The 20,077-nt window shown below is 33.3% G+C and overlaps 1 protein-coding gene across 1 annotated transcript in view; it reads right to left on the bottom strand.

Moving 5' to 3' along the window:
• Positions 1-20,077, bottom strand: part of NPFR (Neuropeptide F receptor) — a 355,628-nt gene that overhangs the window by 67,186 nt on the left and 268,365 nt on the right. Inside the window, exon 3 of the mRNA XM_072535514.1 lies at positions 11,742-12,051. Coding sequence (XP_072391615.1) covers positions 11,742-11,936 — 195 coding nt within the window. The 5' untranslated portion in view covers positions 11,937-12,051. The remainder of the gene's footprint in view (positions 1-11,741; positions 12,052-20,077) is intronic.

Genomic DNA, 20,077 nt, shown 5'->3' with positions numbered 1-20,077 from the left:
TTTTATAAATAAAAAAATAGTAAAAATTAAACTGAAGATAAAGAAATTAATAAATTAATAAAGAAATTAAAATGAAATAATTATTTAAATATAAATTAATAGAGATGTGACGTTTATAACGTTACATAATTATGTTAAGCGGCATTGTCTGTTACCAATACGCTTTTTTTCAGAACGTTATGAATTAATTTTTCTTTTAACCATTTTATAAAGTTGTTACTACTCATTATGCCGTGGTAGTCTCTGCTTTTTGTCCCCTATTTAGAAGTGCTAAGTGCCCAAGGCACGAATCCTGCTTCACCCAGAGCATGAACAATAATTAGCGTTTAACCTTTATCTATTAGTGATTTTAAACATTTATTGGCCATCGTTCCAGCTTTTGCTACGATAATTGACCATGAATATATATTTTTTTTTATATCATATTTCTCCGTTAAAACTTTTCTGTTTACCCCTTTAATCTGCTATGCCGCTCTTTAATCATAAGAAAATAATACTTTTAACAATATCAATGTGTATCAGAGTATTATGTATGTATAATTTTTGTTGAATTTGTGTCACCCTATAAAAAATTATATTCCCCAATGTATAATTCTAAGGGCAGCGTTTATTTTTTAATGTTATCTCCCTTACAGCATAAAGTCAATATCAAACCTCTTTAACAGCAGCAGTGGCGAGAGACCTAACAATTTGGTGATAAAACCTTTGCAAATATTTACTCACTGCTGCTTTTACCGTAATGTTCGATGGAAACTGGTAGAGATAATCCATTTTTACTTAGAATCAATACATATAAGTGTTTGTCGATGTATTTAATTAATTAAAACGCTTTATGTTTTGACTTTATTGTAGTTAGTATAGATAAACAAAAAGGTATATCACTACATATAGTCAATTATTCGTTTTATTACTTTGTTATCGAGCACGTTTAATTCGATCACTTGATTTTTTCCATTAATGAAATTCAGCTTGCATCATGCTGTTACTTTTAGCAGTCAAAGTTAAGGTGAAGATTATGTAATTAGTCATTGCAATTCTAAGAGATTATGAAATCTCCAAGATCTCTAACAATGTGTGACATGATTAACACGCTCAGGAGCTTTTTTTCTTTACCTTTGTTTAGGGTGTATTTTCAGGTTGTTCAAGTGAATATACTTGATAATTGAACAATTTTTAACACGAAGAAAGTAGTTTTTTTGTTCTACGTGAATAATTGTAGTATATAGATCTAAATTCAGAAAGGTACTTTCCTTCACACTTTTTACAGGCTTAGGAATGTCAGCAAAAAACTGGCGTTTAAAAGTTTTTGCTCTTCCTAATCGGATATCGTTAAAAATGTACAGTAATAATAGTTCTATTTACAGTATATACATACAAACGAATACATAATGTACAAAAAATAGATGAATTGAAAAAAAAATATAGAAAAATATATACAAGTTAATATTTACAAAAAAAAATAACCAAAATAACCAAAATATATTTATGAATTCCTAAATACCTAATTCTGTTTCGCTGTCGCTATCCTCTTCAATATTAATAACAATTGGTTTAATTATGTGATTCAAAGTAACATATGAATTTTCTACGTTCATTGCATGGCGTACTGAATTTTTCCAACTTTCTGGGGAGATATCATCAACACATTTCCTTATTAATTCCAATACAGTACCACTTAAAGTCGGAGAAACATTTTGTGACCTAACATTTGACTTTAGTTGGTGCCACATATGCTCTATGGGATTAAATAAACAATAGTAGGACAAGAGCCGTAACACTGTATGTCCCATGTCCTAGGCCAATGCGTCACAAACATATACTTTTTTAATAGAAAATGATTTTAACACTTCTAACAGTTCATTTTTTAAATAACTTTCTTCAAAATATATATCGTTTTCTAACAAGTAGTTTTGAATTTCAATTTTCGTGTTATTTGCACTTGGAGATTTATGTAATTGACGACCGTGGTAACTTGCATTGTTCATTACTATCACACTATTTTGAGGAAGGTTAGGTATAAGACATTTCTTAAACCATTTCTCAAAAAGCTCTGCCGTTGTATCCTCATGGTCGTCCACGCAGGAGTCTTTAATGTTCTTTGCAGAAAGCCATAAGGCATTTGGGACCCAACCATTTTCTGATCCTGCATGTAAAATTGTTATTCTTTTTCCTTTGTTTGATGGAGCTTTTGTTTGACACCTGTTGGAAGAATCGGACCATCGTTTGGATGGTGTTTCATGAGTGTCAAACCATGTCTCGTCCAGATAAATTATTGGTAGATCTTCTGTACGGTACTTTCTTATGGAAGTTGTATATTTAGGACGCCACTTTTGTAAACGATGGGACTCCATAAGCGCTTGCCTTTTGTCACTTTCGTCAATATATTTGGTAGAACCGCCATCATTACGCTTCCTTCTTGACTTAATGGGATTTGATGTAATTCTGTTCACTGTGGTTAGAGGTATTTTCGTTAAATCAGATAATTCACTGGCAGCAGAATTAGCAGAAGTCCTCTTGTAAGTAAAGAACTATACATTGTTTTTACGATTTCTCTAGCGTCAGCAGATAAATGCTTTTTCTTTGCTGGAACACTGGAAGAAGTACCATGAATGTTTCTCCACGGACGCCACATAATGCTGTTTTATAGGTATAAATAGGTATAACACTGGTAATGCTTGTAACACTTTCAACTAAATGAAACAAAATGCGTATTTAAAAATTTCTCATCTGTTTTATATACTTTTACAAATTATACAGAATAGAGGGAACCTGTACAATTATTCCAGGAAATACTTAACGATCAACAAGTTTATTGTGGTCATTAAAATATCAACCATTGATAGTGAAACTCACTGTGAAAATGTTTAAAACTTTATGAAATAAAATGTATTCTAATCGTTTTTATAATTTTATACGATTTTTTAATCGTTTTTATATTACCAGGAATTTATTATACAAACAAGATAACGATACTCCACAGTAGCTTCAATTTTACCTGAATACTTACCTGCTCAACTAATGTTGACTAAGCTGGGGTACTTGCGGTCGGGTTTTATTGCAATCATTAAGCACTCAACCATTTTTCGTAAAATAAACTATACATTGGTTAATAGAAGCATTGCCTATTACACATTTATTTGTACACGCACTGATGTTTATATTTGGTTGTATATTCCTATTGATTTTAGAAAACTTAAAACTGACGAATAGACACAGTTTTTTTCTAGACGCGTAGCGTTGTCGGTGGGTTACACTTTTTTCGCTCATTTGAATATGCAAGGCATTCGATTAAGCAATGTTAGACGCTTGAACTGTTGAAACACTTACCGCATATTGGATGAACACTTCCAGTAATATGGTATTCATGTGTTAAGCGTGTATATTATAGTTTGGTCTTTCCTGTTGCACTTACACTTATTCTTCCATCTTGTAACTGTTGTTTTTATGTCCCGTAGTTTTTGTTTAGATTGATTTCATTCTTGAAGCCACCGTTCTTTCAATCTCGAGTTAATCCAGTGATGAAAATATTTCTTATAGGTAGGTTCTGCCTTCGTTATTAACTGAAGATTTGGCGGCAGCATCTACTCTTTCATTACCATTTATACATATATGTGACGGAATCCACATAAATTTTACAATCGCATTCTTTTGCTGAAGTTGGTACAAATGGTTCTTTATCAATTGCAACAATGGATAAGTTGGGTAAATGGTACCTAAGCTACTCATGGGACTTAAGGAATCTGTCAGTATTAGGCACTTGTCTAAGTTGGCGTTTAGTGCATATTCTAATGCCTTATAGATTGCACAAGAGGAATGATTGGTAAGCAAAACAAGCCAGAAGGAGGTATTCCAAGGTGTTACCAGTCATACTAGAAACGGTTTTTAATTAGCATTTTTAGTTTGCAGAAGTTCGTTTCCAGTGTTATGTATAAGTTTTGCTATAGGGACTGGAACTTTTCTTTCAGGAACCCTAGTGAGTATTTACCGTCGGCGATTACAAGGAGTTTTTAGTATTTGTTTGGCTCGGTTGTTCGTGCTTGCTATAGTGCAAAGGACATTTCTCCTGTTAAAGGATAGAATTCTGCCCTTAATTGATTTTAAATTGGCTACTTGATGTATGAGTGCTGAGGGATAGTTTCTGCGCTTCCTTGTAGAGAATCTTAGAATTTTTCTTTCAGTGGTCATGATGGTGTTAATTTGACGGGTGTTAAGTGATGCGTAGACGCATGCCTTGTATTCGATTATCGGTCTTATGAAGGTTTTATAGGTGTGTAATAGTGTTTAAGTTGACGTATTGCCCATTTTACCCAAACAGCGCTGCCAGAACTCTAGCCCTCTTTCTTACTATGTCTAGGGTGTTTTGTATGTCGGTTTTCCAGTTGAGAGTCCTGCTAAAATGAAATCCCAAATAGGAAACTGAGTTTCTGAGAATAAGGTCTTCTAGCAGGGTTATTCGGCCATAGACATCACGGCAGTGGGGAGATTTAAATAATATTAGTTGGGTTTTGGAGGCGTTAATAGTCACTCTTCATCTATTGTACCACCCAATAATTCGGTCTATGTAGTTTTGAGCTATTTCGAATACAGACATTTGTCCACGCACTCTACGTGGCCTCGACGTGAGAAGCGCAGTGTCGTCAGCATACAGAAGTAGGGTTTCCGATCTATACTGAGGGCAAGGGATGTCACTGTTGTAGACTGTGTATAGTGTTGGAGCAAGAATTGAGCCCTGGGGTACTCCAGCTTGTGGAGAGATAGGAATTTATTAGTTTAATGAAAGATGTGGACAGTCCAACAAAGTGGAGTTTTTCGATCAGGTCTGTGTGCCAGACCTGGTCTTCTGGACGTCTAGGAATATGCTTATGACGTGTTTTCTTTTGTTAATTGATTGTGAAATGAACGTTGTTACTTCAACCAATGCATTTTGTGTGGAATGTCCAGCCCTGAATCCGAATTGATAATTTGGAATGGCAAAGTGAGCGTCTAGGAATTCTACGAGTCTCTCCTAAAGGATCCTTTCGTAGACTTTACCTAGGGTGCTCAGTAGTGAAATAGGTCTAAAAGATGCAGGGTTATTTAGGGGTCTCCCTTGTTTGGGAATCATGACTGTACTGGCCACCTTCCATGAGATTGGAAAGTACCTCAGCGTAAGACATGCATTGATTATGTTGGTAAGCAACAGAATTATATTTTCTGGAAGATTTTTGAGGCATCTTCTGTGGATGCGATCTGGGCCAGGAGATGTGTTTTTACCAATGTTACACATCTGCCTGACGGTGTCCTCAGTCACAGGGGCCATCATCGGATGAGGATGAGGCCCCATGTGAGTCTGAGGGTGGTAGAATATATCTTTTACTCTCCATTTGGCTTCCCTTTTGGGTCTTTCGTTAAAATTGGGGTTGTTGGGGAAAACGGGAGTGCGGCCTGGAGTTTATTTTTGAAGGCTTCGGCCTTGTCGTGTGGATTACTAAGAATGACGTTATTAACTATAAGATGTAAACGTGATTGACTTTATTGCTTTGGTAGGATTTTAAAATGGTTCCAGAATCTAGCACCCTCCCGGTAGTCCAGGCTGACCGTAACTCGCATCCACTGTTTTTGTTTTAGCTTGTTTACTTCCAACATTATTGACACCGAGAGTTTGTTATATTCTGCTTTGATGAGGGGGTTTTGGAATCTTTTATACTGTCTAATCATTTCGATGATTTTTGATGAGAGAGCTAGAGTATATAAATTTATTCGTGATATTGGAATAGCTAGGAATGTGGCTTCTTGAAGAAGGTTTTCAATATTGGAAATCCCTGTGTCAACTTGGGTATGTATTGCCATGTTACCTAACTCGAAGAGGTTTCGGTTAATATGTTCTTGGAAAAGTTTCCAACTTACTTTACGATAATCTTGCCTGTAGATAGCAGTTCTAATCGTTGAAGACAAATTGAAGTCAGTTTTAACTAAAGAGGTTATTGAAGTCAGAGGTTATTGAATCTTCAATGAAACATTCATCGTCGATATTGAAGTTTTCTCTTTTAATCATCGTCGTCAAGTCATCTTCGTCATATTAACTTTCATGATCTAGGGTTTATATCCATATAGTAATAGGGGAGACACTTAACATTTTAGGAACTTGATTCTTAATTGTAGATTCAGCTTACAATTAATTGCACAGTATAGATCTAAGTTGTATAAACGGTTCTCTTCTACTTTCTATACAAGTTTTAATTTCTTTATCCAGATTAAGTGTCTTATTTATCCAATATTCTAAGTATTTAAAGTGGTTAACTTTTGTTATCGGTTCATTGTTGACAGTTAGTTGCATACGGTTTTTTTCCCAATTCGAACTCCATATTGTCCCTCTAATGCTTGGTTAAATATTATTTTCGAGTGCACGTTAAACAAAGTTGGGGATAATATACAACCTTGTCTGACATCTCTTTGAATGAAAAGTTTATCTATTTATTTGGCGACTACCAGAATAGAAGCTTCTTGATTTCGATACAGGTGTTGTAAAAGTCTCAGATCATTTTAACATATTTCAATTATTTCTAGATACTCAAACAGCCTATTAGGTTGAACCCCATCAAACGTATTTTCACTATCTTTAAAGCAGACGTTAATTGGTTTCTGTAATTCCCATGATCTTTGAAGTAATGGTAATATTGAGAACAAAGCTTTCCCTGTTTCCGATCCTTCTCTGAAACCAAATTGTTTGTTTTCTATTGTTTTTTCTTTTTTTTTTTGTTAATTCTATCAAGAATTACCTTGAGAAGCAGTTTGAGAGAGTGACTTACAAGACTAATTAGTCCAAAGTCTTTAGATGATGATATTATTAGGTTTTTTAGGAGTGAAATAAATGTAGACTCCAACATATAATTAAATAAGATAAAATAATATATTGTAATGCCATATTATAATAAAGTAATAAAAAATATTAAAAGCAAAATATATAAATAAATACAACTACTTTTCCAATCATTCTCTTTCTCTAAAAACGAATGTTTTTAAGACTAGCTGAATATATAAGTGTAAAGGATGGACATGAAAATATAAATATAATAATAAAAGAACGAAGTAAAAATAAGTAAATATTGACTGACAAATAACCCGTGGTCATATTTTGATCAACAAACTGGATGCCATCTGAAACTGTCCTCAGATTAACTACGCGTACAATGCAATCAGTCAAAATGGACAGTATCAAATCTCATTATCGTCGCAGGAAGTAAAGAAATATATTTGCGATAACGCGCGAAGTAATGAATATTTTTCAACTTAACTACCTTTCCTATAAGAATTCCATGGGGTGTGAACGGCGGGAAGAAAAACAGTGTGAAAATATCTCGGCGTGGTGTCGCGTGCAAGAAGGAAGTATTCGACGGCAGCCAAAAAGTAACGTTATTTAGACAAGCTCCACGGTAGGAAAATGCCATGTTTGTGAAAATTGTAACAACTGTGCCGGTATGTGTGTAAAATTTATGGAAAATTGTAACAACTGTGCCACGATTAGAACAATCGGAGGGGTTTTAATTAGAAGGCACATAATGCCGAAAAGAGCATGGTATATGATCTTGTATGTATTTAATTCGATTGGCAACTTATGGGTAAAAAAATTTAACCAAGTGAAAGCAATCGTGGAATCAGATCCAACATGAAGATCGGACAAAAGACTCTTTGACAAAAGTGACTAGATCAGCCAGAAATACGGCTGCCAAGAGCTCTATCCTTGCGATAGAGGGTTCTATGTAGAAAAGACACTAAAATTTATCACATAAAAGCACAGTTTTAGCTATATTAGGAATAATAAATCGTAATTATAAAACACTGACATATCCTAACTCTGAAGCATCGCAGAATCCGTGAATCTTGACTTAGTCTAAGTAAACTCTAAAGATTGAATAAAGTCCAAGTGTCGAGGGATTTAAATGTCGCAAAGACAGACAGCTTAGATCAGTTCTTGTGTGTGTCTAATATGATTGGCAAACTACTTAGAAATAAAATTACACAGCAGACAGCAATGAAGAAATATACATATAAAGATGTTTATATATTTCGAGAATTGGAACGAAATGAAGGAAAAGAAAACAAATGGGAGGTGTGTCGTTTAAAATATCAATGAAACTGAAAGGATGATTGTAACATATATTAATTACTATTGGAAGATCGCAAAATGCATAGAAATAAATATTAGGAAATTAAAAAAAAATTATTAACTATTTGTGTACTGAAGAGATTATTTATTTGCGTATACGTTATACTATAAAATAATAAATAAAAACTTAATAAACTCACTGTTTACACAAAGTAAATTTTTATACATATTAACTCTAAAAGCTGAACTTTTTAGAAAAGCCGAGTAAATTTCCCCTTCATTTTGAAAATTCTTTTATTCCGCAGCATTGAAATAAAATTTTACAGTAAGTGAATCTGGTGAGCAGGAAATGCGAATATGCAAAGCTTTGTTGAACGTGAAATGGCAAGGATAACACGGTTACATAATAAAAAATTTGTAAATATTAAATATTATCTCTGACATCTGTGGCGGCCATCAGCAAAATAATGGCTCACTCAAAAGCCGTGTTTGTTTTTTTCAGCCGAATGTATAATACAATATTATACTACGTTATTGGGGTAAAATATACAGTTGCTGTGTCTGGTTTATCCAATGTAGATTCAAGCGCTTTTTATTTCTACATACAAGAGATTCTTGTCCAGTTTGCATAATATATTGTCTTTTTATTTAACTCGTTCAGTACTGTTTAGACCAGGTTCGTAAGTAGCTTTACAAATTATATCGAATCTGTATCAAAATCACTCTGGACTCTGAAATAGAAAAAAGAATAGATGCCTTTGAGATGTATATATACAGACTAATGTTGAGGATTCCATGGGTACAAAGAGTTACTAATGTTGAGGTACTTCGTCGCATTTGTAAACAAAAGAATTACTAAGAATAATCAAAGAGAGGAAAATGCAATACTTGGGTCATGTGTTGAGAGGCGAAAGATATGAATTACTTCAAGTTATACTGGAAGGAAAAGTACAGGGCAAAAGATCAGTAGGAAGACGCCAGAACTCGTGGCTGGAAGATCTGAGGAGATGGTTCGACCGCTCATCCGCAGAGGTCTTTCGCGCAGCAGTTTCCAAAACTACAATTGCCATTTGGATCGCCAACCTTCGAAAGGAGACGGCGCAATGAGAAGAAGATCAAAATCAAAAAGAAAGAATAAGAGTTAAAGGAGAAATGACAGAGGAAGAAAGTATACTTAGAGGAGTTCGACAAAGGTGCATACTTTTACCACTCTTATTCAACGTCTACAGTGAAGTGATATTTCAAGAAGCTTTATTGGATATTTTGGAAGGTATTTTGGTCAACGGAATAATATTAGATATGCGGACGATACGGTCATATTTGCAAGTGACATGGGAGATCTACAGTACATATTACAACATGTATAGAATGCATGTGAAAGGTACGGACTGTAAATGAATCTCAAGAAAACGAAATCAATGATTAATTACTATTTAAATGGGAATAATCCACAATTAAAGGTTAAAATACGTTTATTGACGTTTCAATTTCCACTTCGGAAATCGTTCTCGGAAGTGGAAATTGAAACGTCAATAAACGTATTTTAACCTTTAATTGTGGCTTATTCCCATTTAAATAGTAATTAATTTAAAATGCCACAAGAAAATAGCTTCAGAACGAAATCAATGATATTCTCAAAAAAACCACAAAATGTAGATAACCCAATCATCAATAATACAACGATCGAAAGAGTAACAACATATAAATATTTAGGAACGTGGCTAACCGAAGGTGGAGATCAAACACAAGAAATCAGATCTAGAATAGAACTGGCAAGAAACACGTTCATAAAATTGAAGAACTTACTTTGCAACTGTAACCTTAATCTAGAGATCCGCACAAGAATGCTACGTTGTTACGTTTTTTCTACTTTACTAGACGGCATGGAAGCGTGGACAATAAAACAGTCTGAAATCAAAAAATTAAACTCCTTTGAGATGTGGTGCTACAGGAGAATCCACAGAATATCGTGGACTGAAAAAGTAACTAATATAGAGGTGTTAAACAGAATGAAGAAAGAATGTGAAGTCATAAAAACTGTTAAAATTAGAAAGATTCAATATCTGGGTCATATAATGAGGGGCGAGAAGTACGTATTACTTAGGTTAATTATGCAAGGAAAGATACAAGGAAAGAGAAACCCAGGACGACGCAAAATATCCTTTCTAAAAAATTTGAGAGAGTGGTTCAGTTGCAGCTTATTAGAATTATTCAGAAGCGCGGCCAATAAAATTAAAATAGCGAGGATGATTTCCAACCTCCGATAGGAGAAGGAACCTGAAGAAGAAGAGGCTTTACACATCTCAATACTGCTGACTAATTTAGCTCTTCCGTCTTCGGAGTTCAGATTCTCAGCTTGTAAACGTGATTTTTAAGTTCATAAATATATTACGGGACACAGAAATGGATTACGAAGATGTGAGTATCATTTTCAATTTATACCGATTAAAAAGCCATAATACGAGTAGGCAAACAAAAATTAAAAGAGGTACCTACAAGACGAGGAGTATGACAAGGATATATGCTGTACATTTTATTTTTAATATGTGATTGGAAGATGTTTAAAGAGATCCTAGAAGAGATAAATAAAGAAATCAATTACCGGAACACTAGTTAATAATCTTAAATATGCAGATAATACGATACTCTTTACAAATAGTAGAGGAGGGCAACAGTTTTTGTTAATAGCACTATGCAGTTCAAAATAGCACTAAGCACAAAAAAAAAACAAGAATCATGATTGTCAGTAAAAATAAGATTGAAGACCAAACAGTAAACACTCTACGTTAAAGGAAAAGTTTAAGAAAAAGTACATAAATAATATTACCTGGAATGAGACCTTCATGAACAATGGGACCATAGCCTTGAAATAAAACAAAGAATTGAGATGTTAAGAAGCGATTTTAATAAGTCGAAAGCGGTATTATACAATCGAAAACTGTGAACAGAAATAAGAACTAAAGTATTAAGATGCAACGTATTCTGTCTCATGTTAGATATAGTTGAAGCCTCGACAATGACAAATACATGTGAAAAAAAGCAACTAGCATTAGGATGTGCGTACTTAAAAAACTAAGAAGGATGAAAAAAGAAAAATTGTGAACACTATGAAGGAAATAAAAATGGGCTACTTTGGTCACATACTGAAAAACTGGAAATATGAGTTGATGCGATTAGTTATACCAGAAAAGGTAGAAGAAAAAATGGGACTAGGGTGACACCGCATGTCCTGAAGAAAAAATTTAAGGCAGTGAAAAAACAACAACAGAACTCTTCAGAACTGCTGTAGATAGAACAGAATGAGCTATGATGTTCACCGATATCCTTAAAAGATGGGCACATTAAGAAGAAGAGTACATATTTAATATAGGAGGTGAGGAAATACAGCCTTGTCGAACACATATCAGAATTGTTAGAAACGTTTTTATCACCCAGGAGAGATAAATAATATTCACCAATTTTTAATAGAAATTCTAGAATTTGGTATAATTATTTTTGACAAAATGTTAACGAAAAGTCAAGAAATTGTTAAATATAAATGTGCATTCATAACCTTAATATTTTATAAAAGCGTATAATTTTTCGGCAAAAAATCTCTAAAGTAGTATATTGAGTAAATAATCTCGAAACAAAACAAAAAACTTCTGCAACTTACAACAAGAGTGTTTCCTAAAGCTCCCATAATCATCAGGAAGCAGTACATCACAATAAGGACCGTATAGGCTGGTTCATCAATTGCTTTATTCTGGAGATACCTCTCCATCAACCTTGGATCAACGTAATCGCTGTCATTATACGAATCTGTGGCTGAAGTTGAATTATCGTCCGACATTTCAAAGTTGTTGTCCATGTCGGTATAATTAATGAAAATGAATGAACTTATTTCTGGTGAATTAAGTATATCGCCAGATGGTTAAAGGAGGCTGCTATTGTACTTTCTATTTCAACTGAATTCATTCTGGAATCTGAAAAAAAAAATAACTAAATTAATTTTTTTAATAAACTATAATTCTTAATTTTTAATTCAGTTGTAATAATTTAGATAAAAACCATTTCGTTTAATTGTTTTAAAATACTTGCATAAAATCACATTGCACATTTTCAAACAAATTCTTATGTAATCTTATGTCAAAAATAGAGGAACTATCCACTGCCTTTCGCAATTATCAACTAATATTCATATAATATATTCAATATTCAGGGATTCTACAGTATTCACTGCCTTCCCTAGGCATCGTTTAGGCCTCTCTTACTCATGGCGTCGTCGACTTCGTTCCTTCACGATCTACGGGGTCGTCCTCTTTTCCGTCTTTTTTGTTTTATATTTGTTAGTATGTCTATTTCTATTGATGTTCTTTGCTTTATTTCGTCATTACTTCTCCTATCCATTCTTGTTACTCTCTGCAGCATCTTCGCAGGCATTCCATTTCACTAGCTACTATCTTACTACTGTTTTTCTTGTTTATAATCCAATTTTCAGTCCCATGTGTCATAATAATTCGCACCAATGTTTTATAAATCTGTGTTTTTCTCTTTTTTAGGTGTCCATCCCACTATACTGAGTTAAGTTGTCGGATTGCTGTTCTTGTTTGTCTTAATCTTTGCTTAATTTCTTCCTCTGTTGTTACCTTTTTCGTGATTATAAACCCCTAGTATTTGAATTTATCCTTTCCTTTAATTGTTACGTTGTCGTCAATCTGTAGATCTTCTATGTCTTCTTCACTTGTAGATACTCTGTTTTCGCGAAGTTAATATCTAGGCCAGTCTTGGTATATTCTTCTTGTAGTTTCTTCATCATGTAACTGAAGTCTTCTTGGTCTTGTGCAATCACTACTTTGATCGTCTGCAAAGCTAAACGTTTATAGGTATTCGTTTCGTACCGGTACTCCCATGCCTTCGCATTTTCTTTTCCATGTAGTCAAGGCTTTCTCCAAGTATATTTTGAAAAGGGTTGGAGACGTGGAACAATCCTGCAGGAGCCTTTTGTTGTGGTGAATATGATTCTTGTTCCCATTTTAATGGATACTTAATTTTTTATATACAGAGCTTTTGTAGCTTCTATGGGTTCCGTCTGTATTTCTAATTTGTACATTGCCTCCCATAGTTCTGACCTTGGTACAAAGTCATACGCCTTTCTCAGGTCCACAAATGCCAAATGACTATCTCTATCTTTTGCTTTTTTCTTTTCCAACAGTTGTTCCAGTGTGTATATGTGCTTTATGCATGATCTTCCTGCCGTGAAGCCTGCTTAATCCTCCCCGATTTTGTCTTTTATCACTTGCTCTATCTTTCCTCGCAGTATCTTTCCATATAATCTTCCTATTGATGATATCACGCTTATTCTTTTGTAGTTTTCGCATCGTTTTCTCTTTCCTTTCCTATTTTTGATTGCTTTTATGACCTCCCTCATTTTCCTTTCTGTTATTTCTATTTTCTGTTGTGGGTCTGCTTCGTCTTCGCCTGTTTTCTTTTCCAATGAATTGTGGTCTTTATTATATTAACAGTTCTTGTAATAGTCCTTCAATTCTTTGTCCTGTATATTTCCTGTCCTGTCCTGTCCTGTATAGTTTTGTTTCAATCCTCTCAGTACTTTCCATGACTCCGTAGTTCTTATACCTTCTATGTATGTTTCAATATTTAAGCAGGTTCTTTCCCATTCTTTATTATTTTGTTGTGTAATTTGTTTTTTTACTTCTCTCAAGTTTACTTCTCTATATTTGCTTTTTTTCGTCAATTATTCTTTTTATTGGTTCATTTATTTTATAAGAGTGCTGTTTATTTGTTATATGTTCTTTTTCTCCAAGGCCTTCGAATGCGGCTTGTTTTATACTCGCCTTTATATGCTCGTGTGTTTCTTCGATGTTGCTTTATCTAAATTCTATAAATTTTTGGTCTAGACGTTGTTTGTATGGTTCTCTTATTGATTGTTCTTGGAGTAGTTCTCTATTGTATTGTTTTTCTCTTATAGTGTTCAACGGTGCTTCTGTAGAGGGGGTCTTGTTATGTTTCCAATTAATGTCCATTTTTGCTGTCAGTAGTTTATGGTCAGTTCCACATTCTGTTCCTCTTCTGACTCATCTTTTATCTTTATTGTGGTATCTTGTTTGATTATTATGTACTCTATTATCGATTTCAGCTTTCGTGTTTCCTGTGTCCACGTATATTTATGAATATTTTTATGTCTGAAGAATCCGTTGGTGATTTTTAGGTTGTTTAGTTCGCATAATTCAATCAGATATTCCTCGTTATCGTTTTGTTCATCCTCTCCAAATCACCCCACTACTTTATCGTTTTCTTTCCTTTCGGTTCTGCCGTTAAGGTCTCCTGTTATAATTATCTTTTCGTTCTTCTTGATTGGCTCTATTTGGTGTTGAAGTTGTTCCGTGAAATTTTCATTTTCTACTCTCGGGGAATCATCTATTGGTGCATATACTCCGAGTATCGGATAATAATATTGATATTGAGTTTTACTCAAATAGTAATTATCTAACTAACATCGACCGCACTGTTCAGAGGTGCCGTAAACAAAGTCAAAATAGCCTTGTTAATAGCCAACGTCCGAAACGGATAGGGCAAAGGAAGACGAAGAAGAAGTAATTATCTACGTGCCATTTTTCTTTATATTTTAAGTATTTATGACAGCTTTAATTTAAATTTGCTGCGTTAATTTATGAACTAATTTAACACTTTAACAATGTTATTACTATTTTTATTATAAATAAGCCACAATTTAAATTTAAAATAAGTTTATTTTTGACTTTTCGATTTCCACTTCGGAAATCGTTCTCAAAATACAGAAACATTGTTTTCCGTTAATCCGTTTATAGCTTTTTGCAGCAAGAAAATGTCATTACTTAGATGTAAAATTCTATTTTACATTGCTACTATCGTATTATATTTCTGACTTTTCGGACGATGGGAGAAATGGTTTATAAACATGCCCGAAACAGTGGGTTTTTAAAACTACTTTAGAATTAAGAAGAAACAATTGAAATTCGAAGATTTCGTATTCGAAACCAAAATTCAGATTATTATCCATCTTCGATTTAAAAAAAAATCGAAATTACAGGAAGCGGAGGTATCGATATCTATAACGAAACCTCATTAACAATCATAATAACTTCGGATACATTTTAAATCTTTTGTACACATTTTAATCTTAAAGCAACATTAATTAGGTTGTTTAGTTCTACTATTGCTTTATGAAGAATCATTGTCAGTAGTTCACCCGTAAATTAATCACAACCTGGAGCTTTCTTATGTGTAATATTTTACATTATTTCTAATAATATATCTTCTTTAGGTGTAGTTAGTCTAATTTTTTAAATTATTTTAGTTGTACAGCTTCCTTTCACATATTTCTTTAACTTCTTGACAAACATAGAGTTTGACCGCATTTTTAAGATATGTAGCTAATTGCTCTGTTTTTGTTACATTACTTTCGGCCCAATTTTAAATTTTCTACTTATGTGAAGTATGCATGCAACTTACCCTATCAAAAACAAGCAATTTTAATTAATTCTCTTGTTAGAAATAGTTGATTGTGTAAATCGTTTATTACCCACTTACTAGACAAACATACACACACATAGCCAAACCTCAGCAAAACAATACATCCGAGATCCTGCCCCAGTAGTAGTAATAAATTTAAGTTGAGTTCATTTAATAGGTACTTTCAATCGCAATGCTATCTTCTCCATGAGCTTTGTTGTTTATATTTTTTTATTGCCACTTTAATTTCTGGCTCCACAAACATCAATAAACTGGTACATATAATATTTTTTAAATGAAATACCTTCATATTCACTTCATAAATTTCCATTTTACGAAACTACACGCTTTGACGTTTGAAGTTTTTCCGGAATTTAGAAAAATTTAAATAACTAATATGAATTTTAAAACCGCACTACAGCCGTGTATCTACTTTTATACAAAACTTTTTACTTAAACCAATGAACATTAAGCGGACTCTCTGATAAACTTTTCAACTTAAATTCCCAAGCCAGTAATATTTTCCTGATTAAATTCTACCTGAAAAGTTCCTTGAAACAACAAGTCCATAAACTTAATGTTTTTAGACTTGTGACATAGTAGGACATTTATTTCTACCGCAACCATAAAGAAAAGAATATTATACCCCTTGACCACATTTAACAAATTTTTATGTACTTTTTATAGAAGACGAGTCGTAAATAATGGGTCAAATTTACAGGGTTTATCAGAGCCCAAAAATAATATTAATTTAAAAAGGAACAGACAGTTAAGATTTGATTTCACGTACAGTGTGCCTGTGCATCTGCTTATACGTATTTCGGCCTAAGAGGCCTCTTCAGAACGGCTTTCACAGTCGCTCTGAACGTGAAAATAAATCTTTTCTGTCTTAGGAAGCAACTCTAACATGGCTTCGTATAGACGCAATATAGCGACATCTAATAATAAAATCGTAGATTAATTTTCAAAATCAAATTCAGAATTTTGCTTTAATCTGTGCCTTCTAAGAATTGCAAGGCAAAACAGGCGTTGATAAAGATGTTATTAGAGACATGAGGAATCTAAAAATTGCATTCCACAACATATCTCCTCAACTAAGCAAAATTTTTAGCGAATTGGTTTCTAGTATTTGTACAGAGTATATCGGAATAAAAAGGAACAGACAGTTAAGATAATATTAATTTAGTTAATAATGGGTCAAATATTGCTTGCTCATTTCTGATGGCCTAATAGGCCTCTTCAGACGGCTTTCACAGTCGCACAGAACGTGAAAATAAATCTATTCTGTCTTAGAAAGCAACTCTAACATGGCTTCGTATAGACGCAAATAGCGACATCTGATATCAAAATCCGTAAACTAATTTTCGAAGAATTTTGCTTTAATCTGTGCCTTCTAAGAATTACAAGGCAAAACAGACGTTGATAAATATGTTATTAGAGACATGGGGAATCTAAAAATTGCATTTCACAACATATCTCGTCAACTAAGCAAAATTCTTAGCGAATTGGTTTGTAGTATTTGTACAAAGTATATCGGAATAAAAAGGAACAGACAGTTAAAATAATATTAATTTAGTTAATAATGGATCAAAGATTGCTTGCTGATTTCTGATGGCCTAGTAGGCCTCTTCAGAACGGCTTTCACAGTCGCTCTGAACGTGAAAATAAATCTATTCTGTCTTAGAAAGCAACTCTAACATGGCTTCGTATAGACGCAAATAGCGACATCTGATATCAAAATCCGTAAACTAATTTTCGAAGAATTTTGCTTTAATCTGTACCTTCTAAGAATTACAAGGCAAAACAGGCGTTGATAAATATGTTATTAGAGACATGAGGAATCTAAAAATTGCATTTCACAACATATCTCCTCAACTAAGCAAAATTCTTAGCGAATTGGTTTCTAGTATTCGTACAGAGTATATCGGAATAAAAAGGAACAGACAGTTAAGATAATATTAATTTAGTTAATAATGGGTCAAAGATTGCTTGCTAATTTCTGATGGCCTAATAGGCCTCTTCAGACGGCTTTCACAGTTGCATTGAACGTGAAAATAAATCTATTCTGTCTTAGAAAGCAACTCTAACATGGCTTTGTATAGACGCAAATAGCGACATCTGATATCAAAATCCGTAAACTAATTTTCGAAGAATTTTGCTTTAATCTGTGCCTTCTAAGAATTACAAGGCAAAACAGACGTTGATAAATATGTTATTAGAGACATGGGGAATCTAAAAATTGCATTTCACAACATATCTCCTCAACTAAGCAAAATTCTTAGCGAATTGGTTTCTAGTATTCGTACAGAGTATATCGGAATAAAAAGGAACAGACAGTTAGGATAATATTAATTTAGTTAATAATGGGTCAAAGATTGCTTGCTCATTTCTGATGTTGTCAGTAAAAATAAAATATCCACGAGCCACCAAAAATATAATCTTAATATAAATGTAAATAAATACTACATAACCTAACTTGTATGTAAAACTATTTGATTTTTTTGTAAAGTCAATTTTAGAAGATCATAAAATATCCAAAACATGTTACTCCTTTTGGTTTTACAAACTTGAATTAACGTTATTTGTAGCGTTTTAAATTTTTCTTTTAACTACGAAATATTAATATGTTAAAAATTTCTAAAAACTCCCCTGTTTGTTTGTTTGCAACGAAGTTAAAATTCCCCATTTCGTACATGTTATTTCTAACTATAATATTTCAAGATTTTTTTGTCGCTGAACAACGATTTGTTTACATTCAAATCCCCCAAATCTCTGAATACATTGTGAGGTAGAAAAATCAATATAATACGTGTTATTTCTTTATATTGGGAAGTAGTTTGTTTAAGGGTCGCTTTGTAACATAGTTGAGGCCTGTTTTAAAAACAAGAAATTTATGTTATGGACGTAAGAAGGGTCGCCCACACTAAGATTAGATTTAGGTCAAAAGGGGAATTCAAGTGAGGTTAAGAAGAGCAACGAAGCAGGCAGGTTGTATAAGGCAGCTCGAGTTGAACATAGCCGGTAATTTTGTGTAATGGGTTAATAATCAAGACCGGTAAAAAGTGGAAATCTACTTTCTGTAATATGGCAGATTTATAAAAGAGTAACCACTTGAATAGTTAGAAGATTTGTGTAGTATACCAGAACATGGTACAATTTTAAAACAGTACATAGGGTGTGCCACCAGCTTCGTTTGTCGTCTGTTTGCCCCAACCTCGTTCCAGTCCAGGATTCCAGGCTATAGAAATCGCCTTCCTTCTTTCCCGTTGAGAACTTGTCCAAGTAGCTTTTCCATAGATGTCTAACAAGTTTTTTCAGAGTTAAGTGTAAAAAATGTTAATTATAAGGTAACATTCAGTATATTAATTTTAAAGTAAAGACAGACATTTTTTTGCTAAAACAATAATTGCTTTCATTAAAATTTAAAGGGATTTTGTAATAAATAATAAATTGTAAATTTTATGGTTTAACTTAGCTGTCATTTTAATTGTTTTTTTTTAATTTAATATTAACATATGACAGCTAGCTTTATTTTTTTTTCGATATTTATTTGTTTTGTTTGTTTTTTAAAAAAAAAGGTTAATCTCTGTGCGGTAACATTTGTATGTTTTGTAGTATCTCCAACCTCTTTGTAAATGGAGTTTGTAAACGGACACATGTAAGTTTTTTTATTCTGTATTTTGCAACTATTTATATAGTTGTACAATCTGTATTTCGATAACTGTTTGTTAGAGACACAAATAAATGTTTAATTTATTGCTCCAACCATTTTGTTTATTTTATTTTAGAAAATCTCCTAACCTTTGTATGTATTTTTGATTTTAGGGAAGAAGAAATTTTCTTTCTTTTTCCAGTAAGTTTTCTTCGAAGCGGCGTCCAAATTAAAATAGCTAGAGGTAACCTTGTCTGTCATATCTTATTTCGTTTTGTCCAGGAGATTTATGTAAGTACCCTTTCATTTTTTTGTAGCTGCCCCAATCCGACCCCCTGTCTTTTACTTACCCACGACCCCAGCTCTCCAACAACCCCCTGAGTGCCGTTCGCATACGTAACGATTGTTTTGCTTGCCCTATCTTCGCCCCCATAGTTTCTGTCCCCAATTTTCTACCCCCATAATCTTACCCTATGGTAGGCAAAATATTATTGTGACATATTAAAGTGGTAATCGTAAAACAATTATTGCATATCACATATCATACATTTCTACCTATTGAATTTGGATGCGGATTCAAAGTCAAAATACATAACTCATTTCACCGTTACAGACAAATTAGGGTGACAGTTAGCCTATTGGGCACTTTAACGGTCTATAGCAGCGACAAATAAGTCTGTGAATACTTTAAGCCCTGCTAAAATGTCTGGTTTAATAAAATATCCAAAACACGTTACTTCTTTTGGTTTAACAACTAGAACTAACATTGAGTAGTAATCGTCAAACAAGTGCATATCACATATCATACATTTCTACCTTTTGAATTTGGATGCGGATTCAAAGTCAAA

This window comes from Diabrotica undecimpunctata, chromosome 6, assembly GCF_040954645.1.
Source record: "Diabrotica undecimpunctata isolate CICGRU chromosome 6, icDiaUnde3, whole genome shotgun sequence".
NCBI classification, from domain to species: Eukaryota; Metazoa; Arthropoda; class Insecta; order Coleoptera; family Chrysomelidae; genus Diabrotica; species Diabrotica undecimpunctata.
The sequence above is the reverse complement of the archived record's forward strand: the minus strand, read 5'-3'. Positions and strand labels throughout refer to the sequence as shown.